Below are 15,595 nucleotides of genomic sequence, written 5' to 3'. Positions count from 1 at the left end.
CTCCTTCTCCCTCTGCTCATGTGTGCTCTCTCTCTCTTGCTCACTCTCTTAAATAAAATCTTAAAAAAAAAACAAAAAAAAAAACACCCTTATAATTTCCTCTTGGAACTAGAGTTTTTTAGAAATGTTTTATTTCCAAGTATTTCAGATTTTCAAAATATGTTAATATATAAATTGATTCCACAATGGCAAGAGAAGATACTCTGAATGAGTTGAATTCTTTCTAACTTATTGAGATATGTTTTATACCCCAGAATATGGTCTCTCTTGGTAAATAATTTGTGTGCACTTCTGCTACTGTTTGATCAGTCTATAAATGTCAATCAGGACAGGCTGGTTGATAATGTTCCAGTGTATATCCTTGATGATATCCTGCCCACTTGGATCAATTAAGAGAAGAGCTTCTATTGGGGCGCCTGGGTGGCTCAGTGGGTTAAGCCGCTGCCTTCGGCTCGGGTCATGATCTCAGGGTCCTGGGATCGAGCCCCGAATCGGGCTCTCTGCTCGGCGGGGAGCCTGCTTCCTCCTCTCTCTCTGCCTGCCTCTCTCCCTACTTGTGATCTCTCTGTCAAATAAATAAATAAAATCTTTAAAAAAAAAAAAAAAAAAAAAGAAGAGCTTCTATTTCTCCTTGTACTTCTCTCGGGTTTTGCTTTGCATATTTTGAAGATCTGGTTCTGGGGCATAAACATAAGTAAATGTTCACAACTGTTTTATGTCCTCTTCATTAACTGATCTTTTATCACTATGAAATAACTTATTTATCTCTGGTAATACTTGCTTTGAAATCTAACATATTTTTGACTAGTACTAGTATGATACATCTTTATATTTAAAGTGTGTTTCTTGTGGGCAACATAAACTTCAGTTTTGATTTTTTACGCAATCTGACAATCTCTACCTTTTAACTGGGTGCTAGACTATTTACATGAATACATTTTGGTATTTGTCCCAACTGTTCATTACCCATTAAAATTTTTCTTCTTTAAGTATTTGTCTGTAATTCCATTTTATCCCCTTTGTTGCTTTATTAGCTATATGTCTTTGTCATTTTAGTAGTGGCTTTATAGTTTATGGTCGTGGTAGGCTGAATATTACCCCTTACCCCAAGATATTCACATCCTAATCCCTGGAATGTGTAACTGTTACCTTTTATAGCAAAAAATGGGGAGCATACAGCTGTGATTAAGGTAAGATCTTCAGATAGGGGAATTATCCTAGAAAATCCCCATAGACTCTAAAAGTAATCATGAGTGTCATTTTAAGGGGAAAGCAGAGAAAGATCTGACAAAGAAAAAAAAAGACAAGGCAGTGTGATCAAAGGCAGAAATAGGAGTGATATGGTCACAAGCCAAGGAATACTGGCAGCCTCAGAAACTAAGAGTCAAGAAATGGATTTTCCCCTGGTGCCTCTGTTTCTAGTACAACCCTACTGAATACCTGATTTGGGGAAAACAATAGTTTTTGGATTTCTGGACTCCAGAGAGTATAAGGGAAGACAATTTCTATTATTTTAAGTTGCTGTTTGCACTAATTTATTATACAGTAGTATATATCTTTAAATCACCAGAGTCTAGAGCTTTTTTACCATAGCACTTCACATACAGTGTCAGAATCTTCTATTTCCACGCTCTACACCCTTTTGTTAATCATGTACTTCAACCAGAACAAGTTATCGAAACAAAGTGAATATAGAAGCCAATGCTAGGATCCAACTGTCTTTTTTAAAGCCATATATTAAGAGATTTCCAACCAAGTTTTCTTACCGAATATTATTTTGCTTTAGAAAAATAGGTATCGTTCACAAAAATGTTATGTTAGTATTCAATAGGTTTATTATTTTTAAGTGAACTTACAAAATTTTTTAGTTAAGGAAATTTTTTTAAGTTGTCTCAGTTTTCATTTCTAACTCAAAAAATATCAACATTTAATAATCCATATTAAAACAAAAAATCTCTTTGGGGGTTTGCAATAAAATTTAAGAGTATAACATCCTGAGACCATATAGTTTGAGAATTGCCAATCTGTGCCACCATAGTATGCCAGGGGATGCACACAGCAGCACACATCTTAATAGACATACTTTGGTAATTAACAATAGTGAATAAAAAATCCTAAGAGAAATGTACGTAAAGACCCACTAAAGTTTGTTATTTAATTGTATGTCTTACTTGGAAGTTTCAGGTAAGCCAGCTGACAGTTCCAGAAACACAGATAAGTAGTAACCACGAACAACTCCATTTCCATCCTAAAAAAAGGAAAAAGAGTCAACTATATTTCAATAACTAAAAAAAGATGTTACACAAACCCTAGATCAACTCAAACATAAAAAATTAAGCCACAACAAAACAAACACAAATTACTATGTCATATTTGGATTGGGAAATACTTCTAAGTTTAAAAGCAGTGGCAGAGATAATAAAAAGCCCAACAGATATGAGTCTATAACTTAAATCTTTTGTACATTAAAAAAAAAAATGAAAATATTAAGGCATTCAAGCTAAGGAAAATGTTAACAAGTATAAGCATTAAGAGTTCTAACATATACAAAACTCTTAAATATCAGCTTCCAAGAAAAATGAAAATACCAAAAAAAAATATGGAAAAAAAAACCTCTACTAGGCATGAGACAAAAAAAAAAAAAAAAAAAAAAAATTAAAATGAGTAAAACAGAACCAGGTAACACTTGATGTTGAAAGTGATTAAACATTATTTCTATATAATGTCTATGTTAGGATTCCACATAAAAGTCTGTCGGAAGATTAAGAAGTTGTGTAAATTTCTGTTAGAGATGTTTAGAAAGATACTAACCTCCCTCTCTCTATTTGCTCATATGCCTACCTTTTTAAATGACTATCATCATTGTAACTACATATATAAACAACTGTTTCCCCATACAGATTATGAGCACTGAGGGAAGGATTCTTATTATTCATCACCGGTGTCTATTGGGATATGACCACAGAGGAGTACAAATACCTATTAACTCCTTCATTTCTAGGCTACTTTGCTCCAAAAAGTTCTAAGGAAGCTTTCAGGGTTAGACAAGGTTAATTGTTCAATAAACACTAAATAAACAACAAATAATCAGTTAAGTGAAAAAAGCCAGAAACAAAAAATTATATATTGTGTGACCCTATTATATGAGATTCTGGAAAAGCAAAACTATAATGACAAAAACAAATCAGTGGTTACAGAGGGGCCAGGAAGGGAGGAAAAAAAGGGATTAGTTTAAAAGATGAATTGGATAAAACATTTGGGGGTAATAAAAACCATGAATGTGGTAACCACCTTATGAGTATATATATACACGTATCAAAACTCGTCAAAATTAGTAAATTTTATTGCATATAAATTTTATCACAAATTGGGCGCCTGGGTGGTTCAGTGGGTTAAAGCCTCTGCCTTCGGCTCAGGTCATGATCCCAGGGTCCTGGGATGGAGCCCTGCACTGGGCTCTCCGCTCAGCGGGAAGCCGGCTTCTCTTCCTCTCTCTCTCTGCCTGCCTCTCTGCCTACTTGTGATCTCTGTCAAATAAATAAAATCTTTAAAGATTTTAAAAAAATAATAAAAATAAAAATCAATAATCCTTATTCAAATGACTAGAGTTTTTTCTTCTTCTAAATTACGCTACTAGAACAATTTCTCTAGACTAAGTTAACAACTAATAAAAAGGAATAAACATTTTTTCCTCCTGATCTTTATCAGCTAATATCATAAATTTGTTTATTTTATTTTTATAACTTTAAAGAAACTGTTTTATTATCTTATGTACATGCAAGCTACACCTCTAACAAAATACTAGCTTTAAGATTTTCAAAAGGCAGAGGATTCTATATATATACATTTTTTTAGATGTTATTTATTTGTCAGAGAGGGAGAAAGAGAGAAAGCGTGCATGCACACACAAGCAGGGGGAGCAGCAGGCAAAGGGCGAAGCAGGCTCCCTGCTGAGCAAGGAGCCCGATGTTGGCCTCAATCTCAGGACCCTGGGATCATGATCTGAGCCAAGATAGATGCTTAACTAACTAGAGCCACCCAGGCATCTCAAAAGGCAGAGGATTCTAGAAAGAGTGCAGCAATGGCAACATAATTTATGCAACTCTCTAAATCCAAACAGAAAACTAACAAACAGAAATAACTGGACAGAAAACCCAAAAGCTCACAAAGAGCAATTACAACAAAATTAGATGACAGATTATCTCCACAATCCGCAAAATACAAGCAGATAAAGATATATTAGTTACAACCATTAAGACCTGTACGACATAAACATCTGCATGGGAAAAGGGAGGGAAGCTATGGGACATCTAGTGAACAGGTAACAGGGAAACCACAAAATGGCAAAGAGCCACTGAAAAACCTCACACACCAAATACAATAGTTGAAAATGGAATGAGCTGCTCAATGGATTACCAATGGAGCACAAAGGAGTCTTACATTAAAACTCTGAGAATTAAATGTAGTCAGGTCACTCTAATCTTTTATAAATGAATATACAGGGCCCTTCAAGACAGGTCCTAAGATTACAAAGAAAGTACTAGAAATGAAGATATAATAAAAACAAAGGAAGGAGAAGGGCAGAACCAGGGCACTGCTCAGAAAGCAAGGCATCATATTTATTGTTGATTGCCTTATCACACCAGATATCCCCATGCAAATGAAATTTGGTCCCTGCTTTATGTACAAATATTGAATCAAAATGGATCAAAGATCTAACTGTAAGTCCTAAAACTATAAAACTTTTAAAGGAATACATAGAAGAAAAAAGTTTCATACCATTTTTTTTTAAAGATTTTATTTATTTGACAGAGAGAGAGATCACAAGAAGAGAGAGAGAGAGAGAGAGAGAGAGAGAGAGAGAGGAGGAGGAGGCAGGCTCCCCGCCTAGCAGAGAGCGTGATGTGGGACTTGATCCCAGAACCCTGAGATCAGGACCTGAGCCGAAGGCAGAGGCCCAACCCACTTAGCCACCCAGGCAGCCCCGAAAAGTTTCATACCATTAAATTTGATAAGGATTATCTGGCTATGAAACCAAATGCAAAGACAGACAAATTGGACGACTTTATAATTTAAAACTTCTGTGCATCAAAGATCGAAAGAATTAAAAAGAATCCTACAGAATAGGAGAAAATACATCTAAAACAGATATCTAGGGGCAGCTGGGTGGCTCAGTGGGTTGAAGCCTCTGCCTTCGGCTCAGGTCACGATCTCAGGGTCCTGGGATCGAGCCCCACATCGGGCTCTCTGCTCAGCGGGGAGCCTGTTTCCTCCTCTCTCTGCCTGCCTCTCTGCCTATTTGTGATCTCTGTCTGTCAAATGAATAAATAAAATCTTAAAAAAATAAAATAAAATAAAATAAAAAACAGATATCTAACAAGGGGTCAATATCCAGAATGTATAAAGAAATTCCACAACTCAACAACTAAATTTTTAAATGTGCAAGGACTTGAGTACACATTTCTCTGAACAGGATATACAAATGGTCAACAAGCACATGAAAAAAATGCTCAATGTTAGTAATCAATAGGGAAGCACAAATCAAAACCAAACTATTACTTCATGCCCATCAGAATGGCTACTAACAAACAGAAAACAAGATTGATGAAGACAGGGAGAAACTGGAACCCTTGTGCATTGTTGAAAGTGTTCATCAAAAAATTAAAAACAGAATTATCATTTGATTGAATTCCCAATTCTGTGTCTATAGCCAAAAGAACTGAAAGCAGGATCCTAAAAAGATATTTGCAAACCCCTGTCCACAGCAGCACTATTCACTATAGCCAAGAGGCAGAAGCAACACAAAGTGTCAATCAACAGATGAATGGATAGGGATGCCTGAGTAACTCAGTCAGTTAAGCATCTGCTTTCTGCTCAGGTCATGATCCTAGGGTCCTGGGATTAAGTCCCACATCGGGCTCCACCCTCAGCAGGGAGCCTGCTTCTCCCTCTGCCTGCCACTCCCCCTGCTTGTGCTCTCTCTCTCTCAACTCTGACAAATAAATAAATAAACAAACTTTAAAAAAAAAAAAAAAACACCGATGAATGGATAAAGTGTAGTATATACACTGGAATGTTATTCAGCTTTAAAAAGAGAATTTTCACACATGCTATAAAGTAGATGAACTCTGAGGGCATTATGTAAGTAACCAACCACAGAAAGACAAATACTGTATGATTCCAGATATATGGGATCTCTAGAGCAGTCAAACTCACTGAAACAAAAAGAGTGGTGGTTACGAATGAATAAGTGGATGGAAAAATGGGGAATTATTGTTTAATGAGTAGAGAGCTTCAGTTTTGAAAGATGAAAAAGTTCTGCAGATTGGCTGCACAACAATGTGAATATACTTAATACTATAATGTACACCGAGAAATGATTAAGATGGTAAATTTTATGTCAAGCATTATTTGCCAAAATAAAAAAAGAGACTAAAGAAACATCCTTGCAGGCAATAAAAACACTCTAGAAAAACATACTCAAAGATCAAAATTGTAACCCATTTCAAAATGATGTAAAAGACACTAATAGTATAACAGCCCACAGGAAGGAAAAAAAAAATATGACATGAAGAATAAACACAAATCAGAATTACAAAAACCCAGAAATGAGGTGATAGAACTAAAAATTAGAAATAAAATTAAGAAATAAAGACTGAGCTAAAAGAAACAGGAGTGCAAATAAGCAGAATAGTTTTTATGTTAAAAAGACAAGTGAACGAAGAAAAATTTTTCAAATGAAAAAGAAATGAAAAGTTAGGAAGACTAGAAAGAAAGAGATAAATATTGAAAACAGGAAAAGATTCAAAATACAGATAACAGCAAGTCCCAAGGAAGAAAACCAGAGAAAGGAACATAATAAATACTTAAAACTGTAATTAAGGAAACATTTTCTTGAAGGGGGTGTAGGGGAAAAAAGATCTAAATCTACATACTGGAAGAGCCTAGTACGTATTAATGACCCCAAACAACTAAAATATGTAATAGTAAACTACTAGACTTAAAAAAAGATTATTTGCCCCCTAGACAATATTAGTGAATGCCTTTCAAGGATTAGTTCATAATCAGATTTACCTACAGAAAACTGAATTAAATATCTGAGATACCCAACAAAAGAAAACACAAGCTAAGGATTATCTATCCAGCAATACTGGCTCTAGAGTATAGAACACAAACTGTTTTCAAAATATAAAAACTCAGAGAACAAGATTTGCACATCAAAACTCCTATCTAATGTGGCAGAGGTCGGGGGAACAAGGGAGTATAAACACACAAAAAAATTTTAAGCATTTCTTTATCATCAAATTAATGGTAGAATTAAGAGTTCCTATACTGAGATATTTGTGGCTATAAGGAAAAATAAAACAAATGAAAGACTGGTTATGAGATATTTTAATCCTACAGTTTCCAAAGGATTCAAGAAGAAGGGTTCCTAGAATGGAAGGAGACACAGGTGTAATATAAAAAGATTAAGTAAAAAAAAAAAAATAGTCCTTATTTGAATGGTATATATGAGCATTGACTCAAGAGTTATTTTATCTTTAAGTACCTACATGTAACCAAAAAAACCCCCGATATTCAATTACATAGCAATTTTAAAGTGTTCATAAATATTTTTTCTCTGCTGAGCTCCCTGGAGTTTATCCAATTTGCTTTTATCCATGCTCCCATCCAGTTCTTCTTTAACTATATTCTTTGGCCTAAAAACAAACAAAATAACAAAACAACCCTATAATGTACATGACTAATAATGAACTTTAGTGTAAACTAGGACTTTGGGTAATAATATGTCAATATACGTTCATCAACTGTAACAAATGTACCACTCTGGTATAAGATAGGTTGATAATGGGGGAGGATGTAGGGCCATGGAGCATATGGAACTCTCTGTACTTACCACTCAATTTTGAGGTTTAACTTAAAACTGCTCTAAAAAATAAAGTCTATTAAATAAATTTTAAATAAATAAATGCAGATTTCCCCCTTTACAAATACCCATATACATTTCTCTATGTATTTCCTACTTCTGTTCACTAAGGAGGCCTAGAAACTGTGACCAACTTGGTAGAAATAAGCATCCCTAGCAGTTTGGTCTTGAAATACCATTTCCCACTAAAAGGAATCAGGGCTCTTTGAATAAAGCGGCCAATTCCAGATATGGCGTAGAAAATGGACAAGATGAGCCTAGAATATTTTGCCATGGAAGAGAACAAGAAAGCTAACTACCAGAGTCACTACAAGGTACTTTTAGGGCCAGAGCAAAGTGACAAAGAAGCCAACTTAAGGAGATCATATATGTATAAATCTCTAAGTTCATAATGATATTAAAAAAACTTAATGGCTCACTTCCAGAAAATAATAAGGAAAACTGGTAAATATCAGGGAACAAATCCTGTTTCTTCTTTATGAACTATAATAGTGGTTAACCAAATAATAAATAGGAAGCAGCTCTTAGAAACATATCTTTATAAAACTATTAATAAATGAAAAACAGTGAGAATCACTATTTTACAACTCCCAGTTAATTAACAGGTATAGGCAATGAGCACTGATAGCAGTCAACATCACAAAAGAGATGCAACTAGACACGATGTAAAAAAGAACAAAATACTGCTTATACCCTTGCCACCAAAATCAACTATACAACTCATTCTGCCACTGCATCCAGCTGCCAATTTGCAAAAAATACCTTGGTCAAAGAAACACACTGAAATGCACCATGAGTATGTAATCAGCATATATGTATTTTTGATGGCTTTCCGTATCTAAATTTTATTTTTATTTAAACAACGAATTTTAGGTGTGCCCAGGTGGCTCAGTTGGTTAAGTGGCTAACTTCAGAATTTTACACATTTCTTCTAAAGACAAATGTCTTCCTAGAAGCGAGAAATAAAATTCAGTAAGGTCAAGGTTCATACTGTTCACATTTAACTCACTTTTTTGGTACTTAGTAATACACCTTACAAAAAAAATTATAATTCTTTACTCCACAAAAAAGTGAACCAGTGAATATTTCTCTACCTGTTATATGGGATGCAGCCTAATTCATGAATTGCTTAATAAAACCATGGAAATCTTCAAATTAAAAGAAAAAGGGGGGGAGGTGCCTGGGTGGCTTAGTGGTTAAGCATCTGCCTTCAGCTCAGGTCACAATCCCAGAGTCCTGGGATCCAGCACCGCATTGGGCTCCCTGCTTGGAGGGAAGCCTGCTTCTTCCTCTCCCACTCCCCCTGCTTGTGTTCCCTCTCTTGCTGTGCCTCTCTCTATCAAATAAATAAAATCCTTAAAAAATAAAAAATTAAAATAAAAAAAAATTTTAAAGTTAGGGCACCTGGATGGCTCAGTCAGTTAGGCATCTGACTCTTGATTTTGGTTCAGGTCATGATCTCAAGGTCTTGAGACTGAGCCCCATGAAGGGCTCTGCACTGGGTATGGAGACTGCTTGCGATTCTCTCTCTCCCACGGCCCCTCCACCCTCTGCTTGTTCTCTGGCTGGCTCTCTCTCAAAAAAAAAAAAGTGAACCAGTACGCTACAGAACCCTGAAGAAAGACCTTGGTTTCAAAATTGATTAGAAACATGAAAAACTTACTGGGTAAACTTTTAACCTCCAACAAAGTCCTGAAACTTGAAGAGGTGGACTGTAAACAGGGTCTGCTCTCTGACGCAAAGTGCTGAAGTAAAAGAAAACCAACCAAATCCCAAGATCAAAACTGTTGTGAAATAGCAACAGGCAAAACCAAACTCCAAGCATTTTGTTACTTATTTGCAGTCCTAAACAAGTAAATGAAGGTGACTGAACAAATCAAGATTCTGCTGTATATTTATATATATACTTACATCCTTAAAAAAAGAAAATTTAATGATACTGAAATATTCAGCAGTATCTTTTCAGTTTCAGGTTTAAAAACCCTCAAAACTGCGACATTCAAGGGGCACCTGGGTGGCTCAGTTGGTTAAGTGCCTGACTTTGACTCAGATCATGATCTCAGGGTCCTGAGATCAAGCCCCGCTTTGGGCTCCATGCTCAGCTGGGAGTCTGCTTGTCCCTTTCTGTCTCCCTTTGCGCCTCCCCACCCTCCGGCTTTGTGCATGCACATGCATACATGTGCTCTCTAATAAAATCTTAAAAAAAAAAAAAAACCCACAAAACTGTGACATCCAAGGGAAAAGGAAAATATAAAAATAAAACTAAGCTGTCCTGAATTTAGTTACCACCTGAACAAGCAGTCTTTCACCATTAAAGGAAAAAAAATATGATTCTCTCCCACATCCTTGTGGTACAATTTTACTTTTTTAATATGGAAAAACTTAAGAAATGTGCAAAATCATAATATATGTGGGGATAGCCTCAGAAAGGTTCCAGTTACAAAAGGATCCCATTAAGAAAAGACAAATGGGAAGTGGTATAAATTCTCAGTTTAGCCTTATACGATGGTTATCAACTCCTGGAACTTCTCTCCCCAAGGAAAGGCCTTTTATTTCTTGGTTCTCCATTCCCAAACTGTCTTTGAAGACAAGCCCCTTAAGACCTTTGTGTTTTAAGATCTTTGCTTCTAATCGTAGAGAAAAGTCAATAAAGGCTAACAAAATAACAATGCAAGTTACAAAGCCTACAAACTTCTTATAATTATGTCCTCTCATTCATAATTTCTCACTGTCAGCTAAGATAAATGGATTTAAATGGACTTCTTCCCACCCCTCTTATTTCCCAGGATGGGTGGCAGGGGTCAACAACCTTTATAAACCCCATTGCCCCACCTTAGCAAAAGCTAAATGGACCCTCTTCTTTAAAAAAAAAAAAAAAAAAAAAAAGGTTCCTTCTTCTGAGAATCAACTGTCTTGAAGATAAAATACAATCCAGACAAATGACCTATATGTTTCTAATATGAAACTTGTTTATTCTAAGATTATACACTGAGTGACACAGTTCATTAGGTATGTATCCTACCCAGGAATGATGATACCTTCCTGGCTCACTCTTATGCATACATACAGAAAACCTCAGCTGTCAAAAATCTCTTACCTGAAATTCTCTAAAACAAAAGTTGCTGAATCGTAAGATGGTACTAATTCACTAAAAAGAAGGAAAAGGCAAAAAAATTATTTGGCTTATTAAGTTTAAACTTTCATTTATTTAAAAACCAAAGTTAAGTCTCTTAGTATCTTAAAAATGTTGTTAAACTAAGTCCCTAGGAAATATTTTTAAATCCTTACTGAACATTAACACTAAATCAAATGAATTCATAAACCACCAAAAGCTGACATCAAAAGTTCACAATTAGAGACCCAACAAATACTTTGTAAATAGTTGGGGTGTTCTTTAAAGGCAATATACATTTAAGTACTAAAATAAACATAAGAGACTTTCAAAAGTACTCATGCAAACAGGAAAAGGAAAAAATGGATGCTTAGGCTGAGAATCTAAAATATGAAACAAATATAAACAGGTTTTAAAAAGTCAAAAGAAACAGCAAAAGACATCACAATAAATCTCCAAACTTCCTTCTCTAGAACAAATTATGAGGAATATTGACATTCTTAAATACTTTAAATTCTTAACTACTTTAAGAACATTTACTAGCAAATGAATCTATACCATTTTATAGAATAAGAATAAATAATCACATAGGGACAAACAGAGTGGATGAACACATTAACAGTTTCTTGGCAAGGCAAGATTACTGCAGGCAACTTTAATTCTACAGTCTTCTCAGTAGAGAACTGAAGTATATATAACACAACCATAGGATATACCCTTAGATCATGTGAATAATCTGTAGCACCATCATTCAAACGCCTCAAAAGTTAGAGTCAGTAAAACATTTATAATAAAGACATTAACACAGATAGTATTATAATATACAGTATTATATACTTAATAAACAAAATTATAAATTTACCAAAAACATATACTGCAAGCCATTTCACTGCTTTCTCAGATATGTCTTCTAAATTTCGATTCATGAAAATTTATTACCAAAATAAGATACAAAATAACATCCATAGCATTTTCACATTGTGATGGTCCCTAAAGAAATTAGTGATTTGCCAGTGAAAACAGCACAGATTTAAAAATATATCATTGGGGAGGTTGGGGGGGGCCTCAGTGACTCAATAATTTGAGTGTCTGGCTCTTGATTTCAGCTCAAGTCATGATCTCAGGGTCATGAGATTGAGCCCTATGTCAGGCTCTGCAAAGGATATGGAATCTGGTTGAAATCCTCTCTCTCTCCCTTTGCCCCTCCCCCAGTCCTGTAAGCACACTCTCTCTAAAATAATCTATAGAATATATATATACATTATTTTTTATTTTATGGTAAGAATGTACAGATAAATAGCTCGTATCTTTTTGATAGTAAGTAGACGAAATCTGTCCTGCAAGAATTAACTATATAGCTACTATCCTATTATCAAGGACCCCTAACCATATCCCTAGGCAGCTATTAAATTTTCTTAGAAGACTCACATTCCTCATTCCCAGATGTTTGCTTGGTTAATCTTTATTATTCCTTAGAAGTCACAGACCATTTACTGGAGGTCTGCTCTAACTTCTCTCCATTATACACTCTCCTCACACTCAATATACACAAACCCCAATTAGTAGGACCAATGTAACTAGTACCTAGGAAGCCTACCTAGAACCACAAACCTAATCAGAGCTCCAAGGTAGTCTCCCCAGGATAGTTTTCAAATTTGGTCAAGTCATGGTATGTTTTGGTTACAATTTCATGCAACTTTCAATCATACCACCAAATTCAAAACATCTTTCATAATTTTTTTCCACCATCTCCTTAATATCCAAAGTGATACATTTCCTTTGTTTTTTTTTTTTGTTTTAAGACCAGTCTATCATCATATTTTTATCAGTCATTAAGAGTCAAAAGGGTTCACCAAAACACAAAATAAATAGAAGATGACATGTTTAACTCAGAATAGCAGGGTGGAAAGCTTAGAAGCTAAAGAGCTAGAATAGACAGCGAAAGCTCACTAACCAAGATAGCATAGTACAGCCTACCCTAGCTCTCACTCGCTGAGAGAAAATGATCACATTCAGAGAACAGAAAACATCTACCAATCCTAGGATACTGTGATATACTACATATATATAATTTTTAGGGAAACTTTCTGAAAAATAACATTGTTAAAAAATTAGTGTGGGTGCCTGGGTGGCTCAGTTGGTTAAGTGACCGCCTTTGCCTCAGGTCATGATCCCAGAGTCCCAGGATCAAGTCCCACATCGGCTCCCAGCTCCATGGGGAGTCTGCTTCTCCCTCTGACCTTCTCCTCTCTCAAGCTCTCTCTACTCTCTCTCTCAGATAAATAAATAAAATCTTTAAAAAAATTAAATTAAATTAAATTAATTAAATTAGTGCTATGGGGCAGCATTAAGCAGTATGTTTTATACAGTTGACCCTTGAACAACACAGGTTTGAATTGTAGAGGCTCACTCATAAGTGGACATTTTTCAATACAGTACTTAGAGCAAATATACTGTCTCTTATGTTTTTCTCTTCTTTAGCTTACTTTGCTATAAGAATATAGTATATAATACAACACGCAAAATACGTGTTAATCAACTTTATGTTATCGATAAGGCTTCTGGTCAACAGTAGGCTATCAGCAGTTAAGCTTTTGGGGAGTCAAAAGTTGTATGTGGATTTTTGAATGCTCAGGAGCGAGCATCCCTAACTCCCACATTGTTCAAAGGCCAACTGTAATTGAGTAACAAATATTAGATTTTAATATACAATTCTCTACTATCTAATATGGAATATATTCTTCCACGTCTCCTGAGTAGCACCTACAACAGTACTAAACACATAGATGGTCTTAAATAACATTGTACTCTTCTTTGGTAACTTTATTCACCATTGTGGCTCCACCATGAATTATGAACTAATGGAACTTAAGGCAATCCAGCTCCATGATCACAAAGCTTAGCAACATTCACTACTGCCTTTGCACAATTAAAATTTGATCTATAACTTAATGTCAATAAATGCTGGCCTTTTTTATTTGAAGCTCCACTAGGCTCACTCAATGCATCAACAGATGAACACCTGCTTCCTGTATACTGCAACCCATCTATTAAAAACTACAGTTAAGTTACAAGCCAAATTTTCCAGTAAGGCAGTAATAAGCATCACTAGGGGAGAGAGGTTCTTAATGTGAACTTATCCATGGGAAGCTCCTTAATTGTCATACTTTCTTATTTTTGAAATTTTTGGTTTTCTCTTTACTGATGTTCCTCCTACCTTCCTCCCTTGCTCCCTGCCTTCCCAATTTCAGTCCCTTCATCTCACCCAAAAAAGAAGGTGATGAAAAGGAAGCTGGAGTTCTGAGCCACTTGGGCAGTTGGGGAACAGAAAGCAAAATAATCACTGGGTGTTAGAGAGACTGACAAGTCTAATGCAGAGGTGCCTGCCTAATGAGCTGCTGCAAGCAGTATCAGCATAGGAGTTCGTCCACATCTACAGTTCCCAACTGTAGTGCAGGATCACTCAGGATGCCCAAGATTCATTCTCTGGACACCACCACCAGATTGTCAGGGAAGAGACCTAGAAATCTGCATTCTGAACAAACACTCCAGCTAGTTCTGATAAGTGATCCATGCACTATACTCTGAAAGGAAAAACATTTACCTTTATATGTATAGTATCTATGTCAAATGGTTCAGAAAAGGTATTCTTTAAAACTGAAATGACTGGGGCACCAGGGTGGCTCAGTGGGTTAAAGCCTCTGCCTTCGGCTCAGGTCATGATCTCAGGGTTCTGGGACTGAGCCCCGCATCGGGCTCTCTACTCAGCAGAGAGCCTGCTTCCCTCCTCCCTCTCTCTGCCTGCCTCTCTGCCTACTTGTGATCTCTCTCTCTGTGTCAAATAAATAAATAAAATCTTTTTTTTTTTAAGATTTTGTTTATTTATTTGTCAGAGAGAGAGAGAGAGAGAGAGCGAGTGAGCAAAGGCAGAGTGGCAGGCAGAAGCAGAGGGAGAAGCAGGTTCCCGAGCAAGGAGCCTGATGCGGGACTCGATCCCAGGACACTGGGATCACGACCTGAGCCGAAGGCAGCTGCTTAACCAACTGAGCCACCCAGGTGTCCCAAATAAATAAAATCTTAAAAAAAAAAAAAAGGAAAAACTGAAATGACTGACCATGTTATCAAAGAGGCAGCCTTAGGATACTGAACATCCTTAGTTCACCCAAATCTACTTAAAGATACCAAATACCAAGGCCTTTTAATAATATTCAGTGCTTGATTAAAACAGAATATTATACCCAGTTTGTTAATTCAGAGAGAACTGAAGACTTATCATCAGTGAGAACTACCTGAGTTCTGGTTGTCAAGAGAATTTTCCCTTCTGATTACAGGATCGTTTATAACTGGTGGTGTGGTCCGGTTATGCCAGTGATTCTAAACCAGGGGCAGTTTTGCTCCCAGGATGCATTTGGCAACATCTAGAAATATTTCTGTCACAACTGTAAAAGGAAAGATGCTACTGGGATACTGCTAAACATCCTACAATAAACAACATAGCTCCCTCAACCCCACAAAGAATTATCCTGATCAACAACGTCAAGGTTGAAGAACCTTGG

General features: G+C 36.0%; 1 protein-coding gene across 7 annotated transcripts in view; it reads right to left on the bottom strand.

Annotated features, from left to right (window-relative positions):
* LOC111151430 (tripartite motif containing 37) overlaps positions 1–15,595 on the bottom strand; it is a 141,823-nt gene that overhangs the window by 88,347 nt on the left and 37,881 nt on the right. For 6 of the 7 annotated variants that reach the window (XM_022509433.1, XM_022509437.1, XM_022509434.1 and 3 more), the window contains exons 10-12: positions 11,025–11,075; positions 9,591–9,672; positions 2,172–2,248 (exon numbers count right to left, since the gene is read on the bottom strand). In XM_022509433.1, the coding sequence (XP_022365141.1) occupies positions 2,172–2,248; positions 9,591–9,672; positions 11,025–11,075 (210 nt within the window). The remainder of the gene's footprint in view (positions 1–2,171; positions 2,249–9,590; positions 9,673–11,024; positions 11,076–15,595) is intronic. The other variant, XM_022509438.1, reaches the window with a different exon arrangement.

This window comes from Enhydra lutris, unplaced genomic scaffold (genome assembly GCF_002288905.1).
Source record: "Enhydra lutris kenyoni isolate GAN:26980312 unplaced genomic scaffold, ASM228890v2 scaffoldscaffold26, whole genome shotgun sequence".
Lineage (NCBI taxonomy): Eukaryota > Metazoa > Chordata > Mammalia > Carnivora > Mustelidae > Enhydra > Enhydra lutris.
Note: the sequence above shows the minus strand (reverse complement) of the source record. Positions and strands in the feature narration are given on the sequence as shown.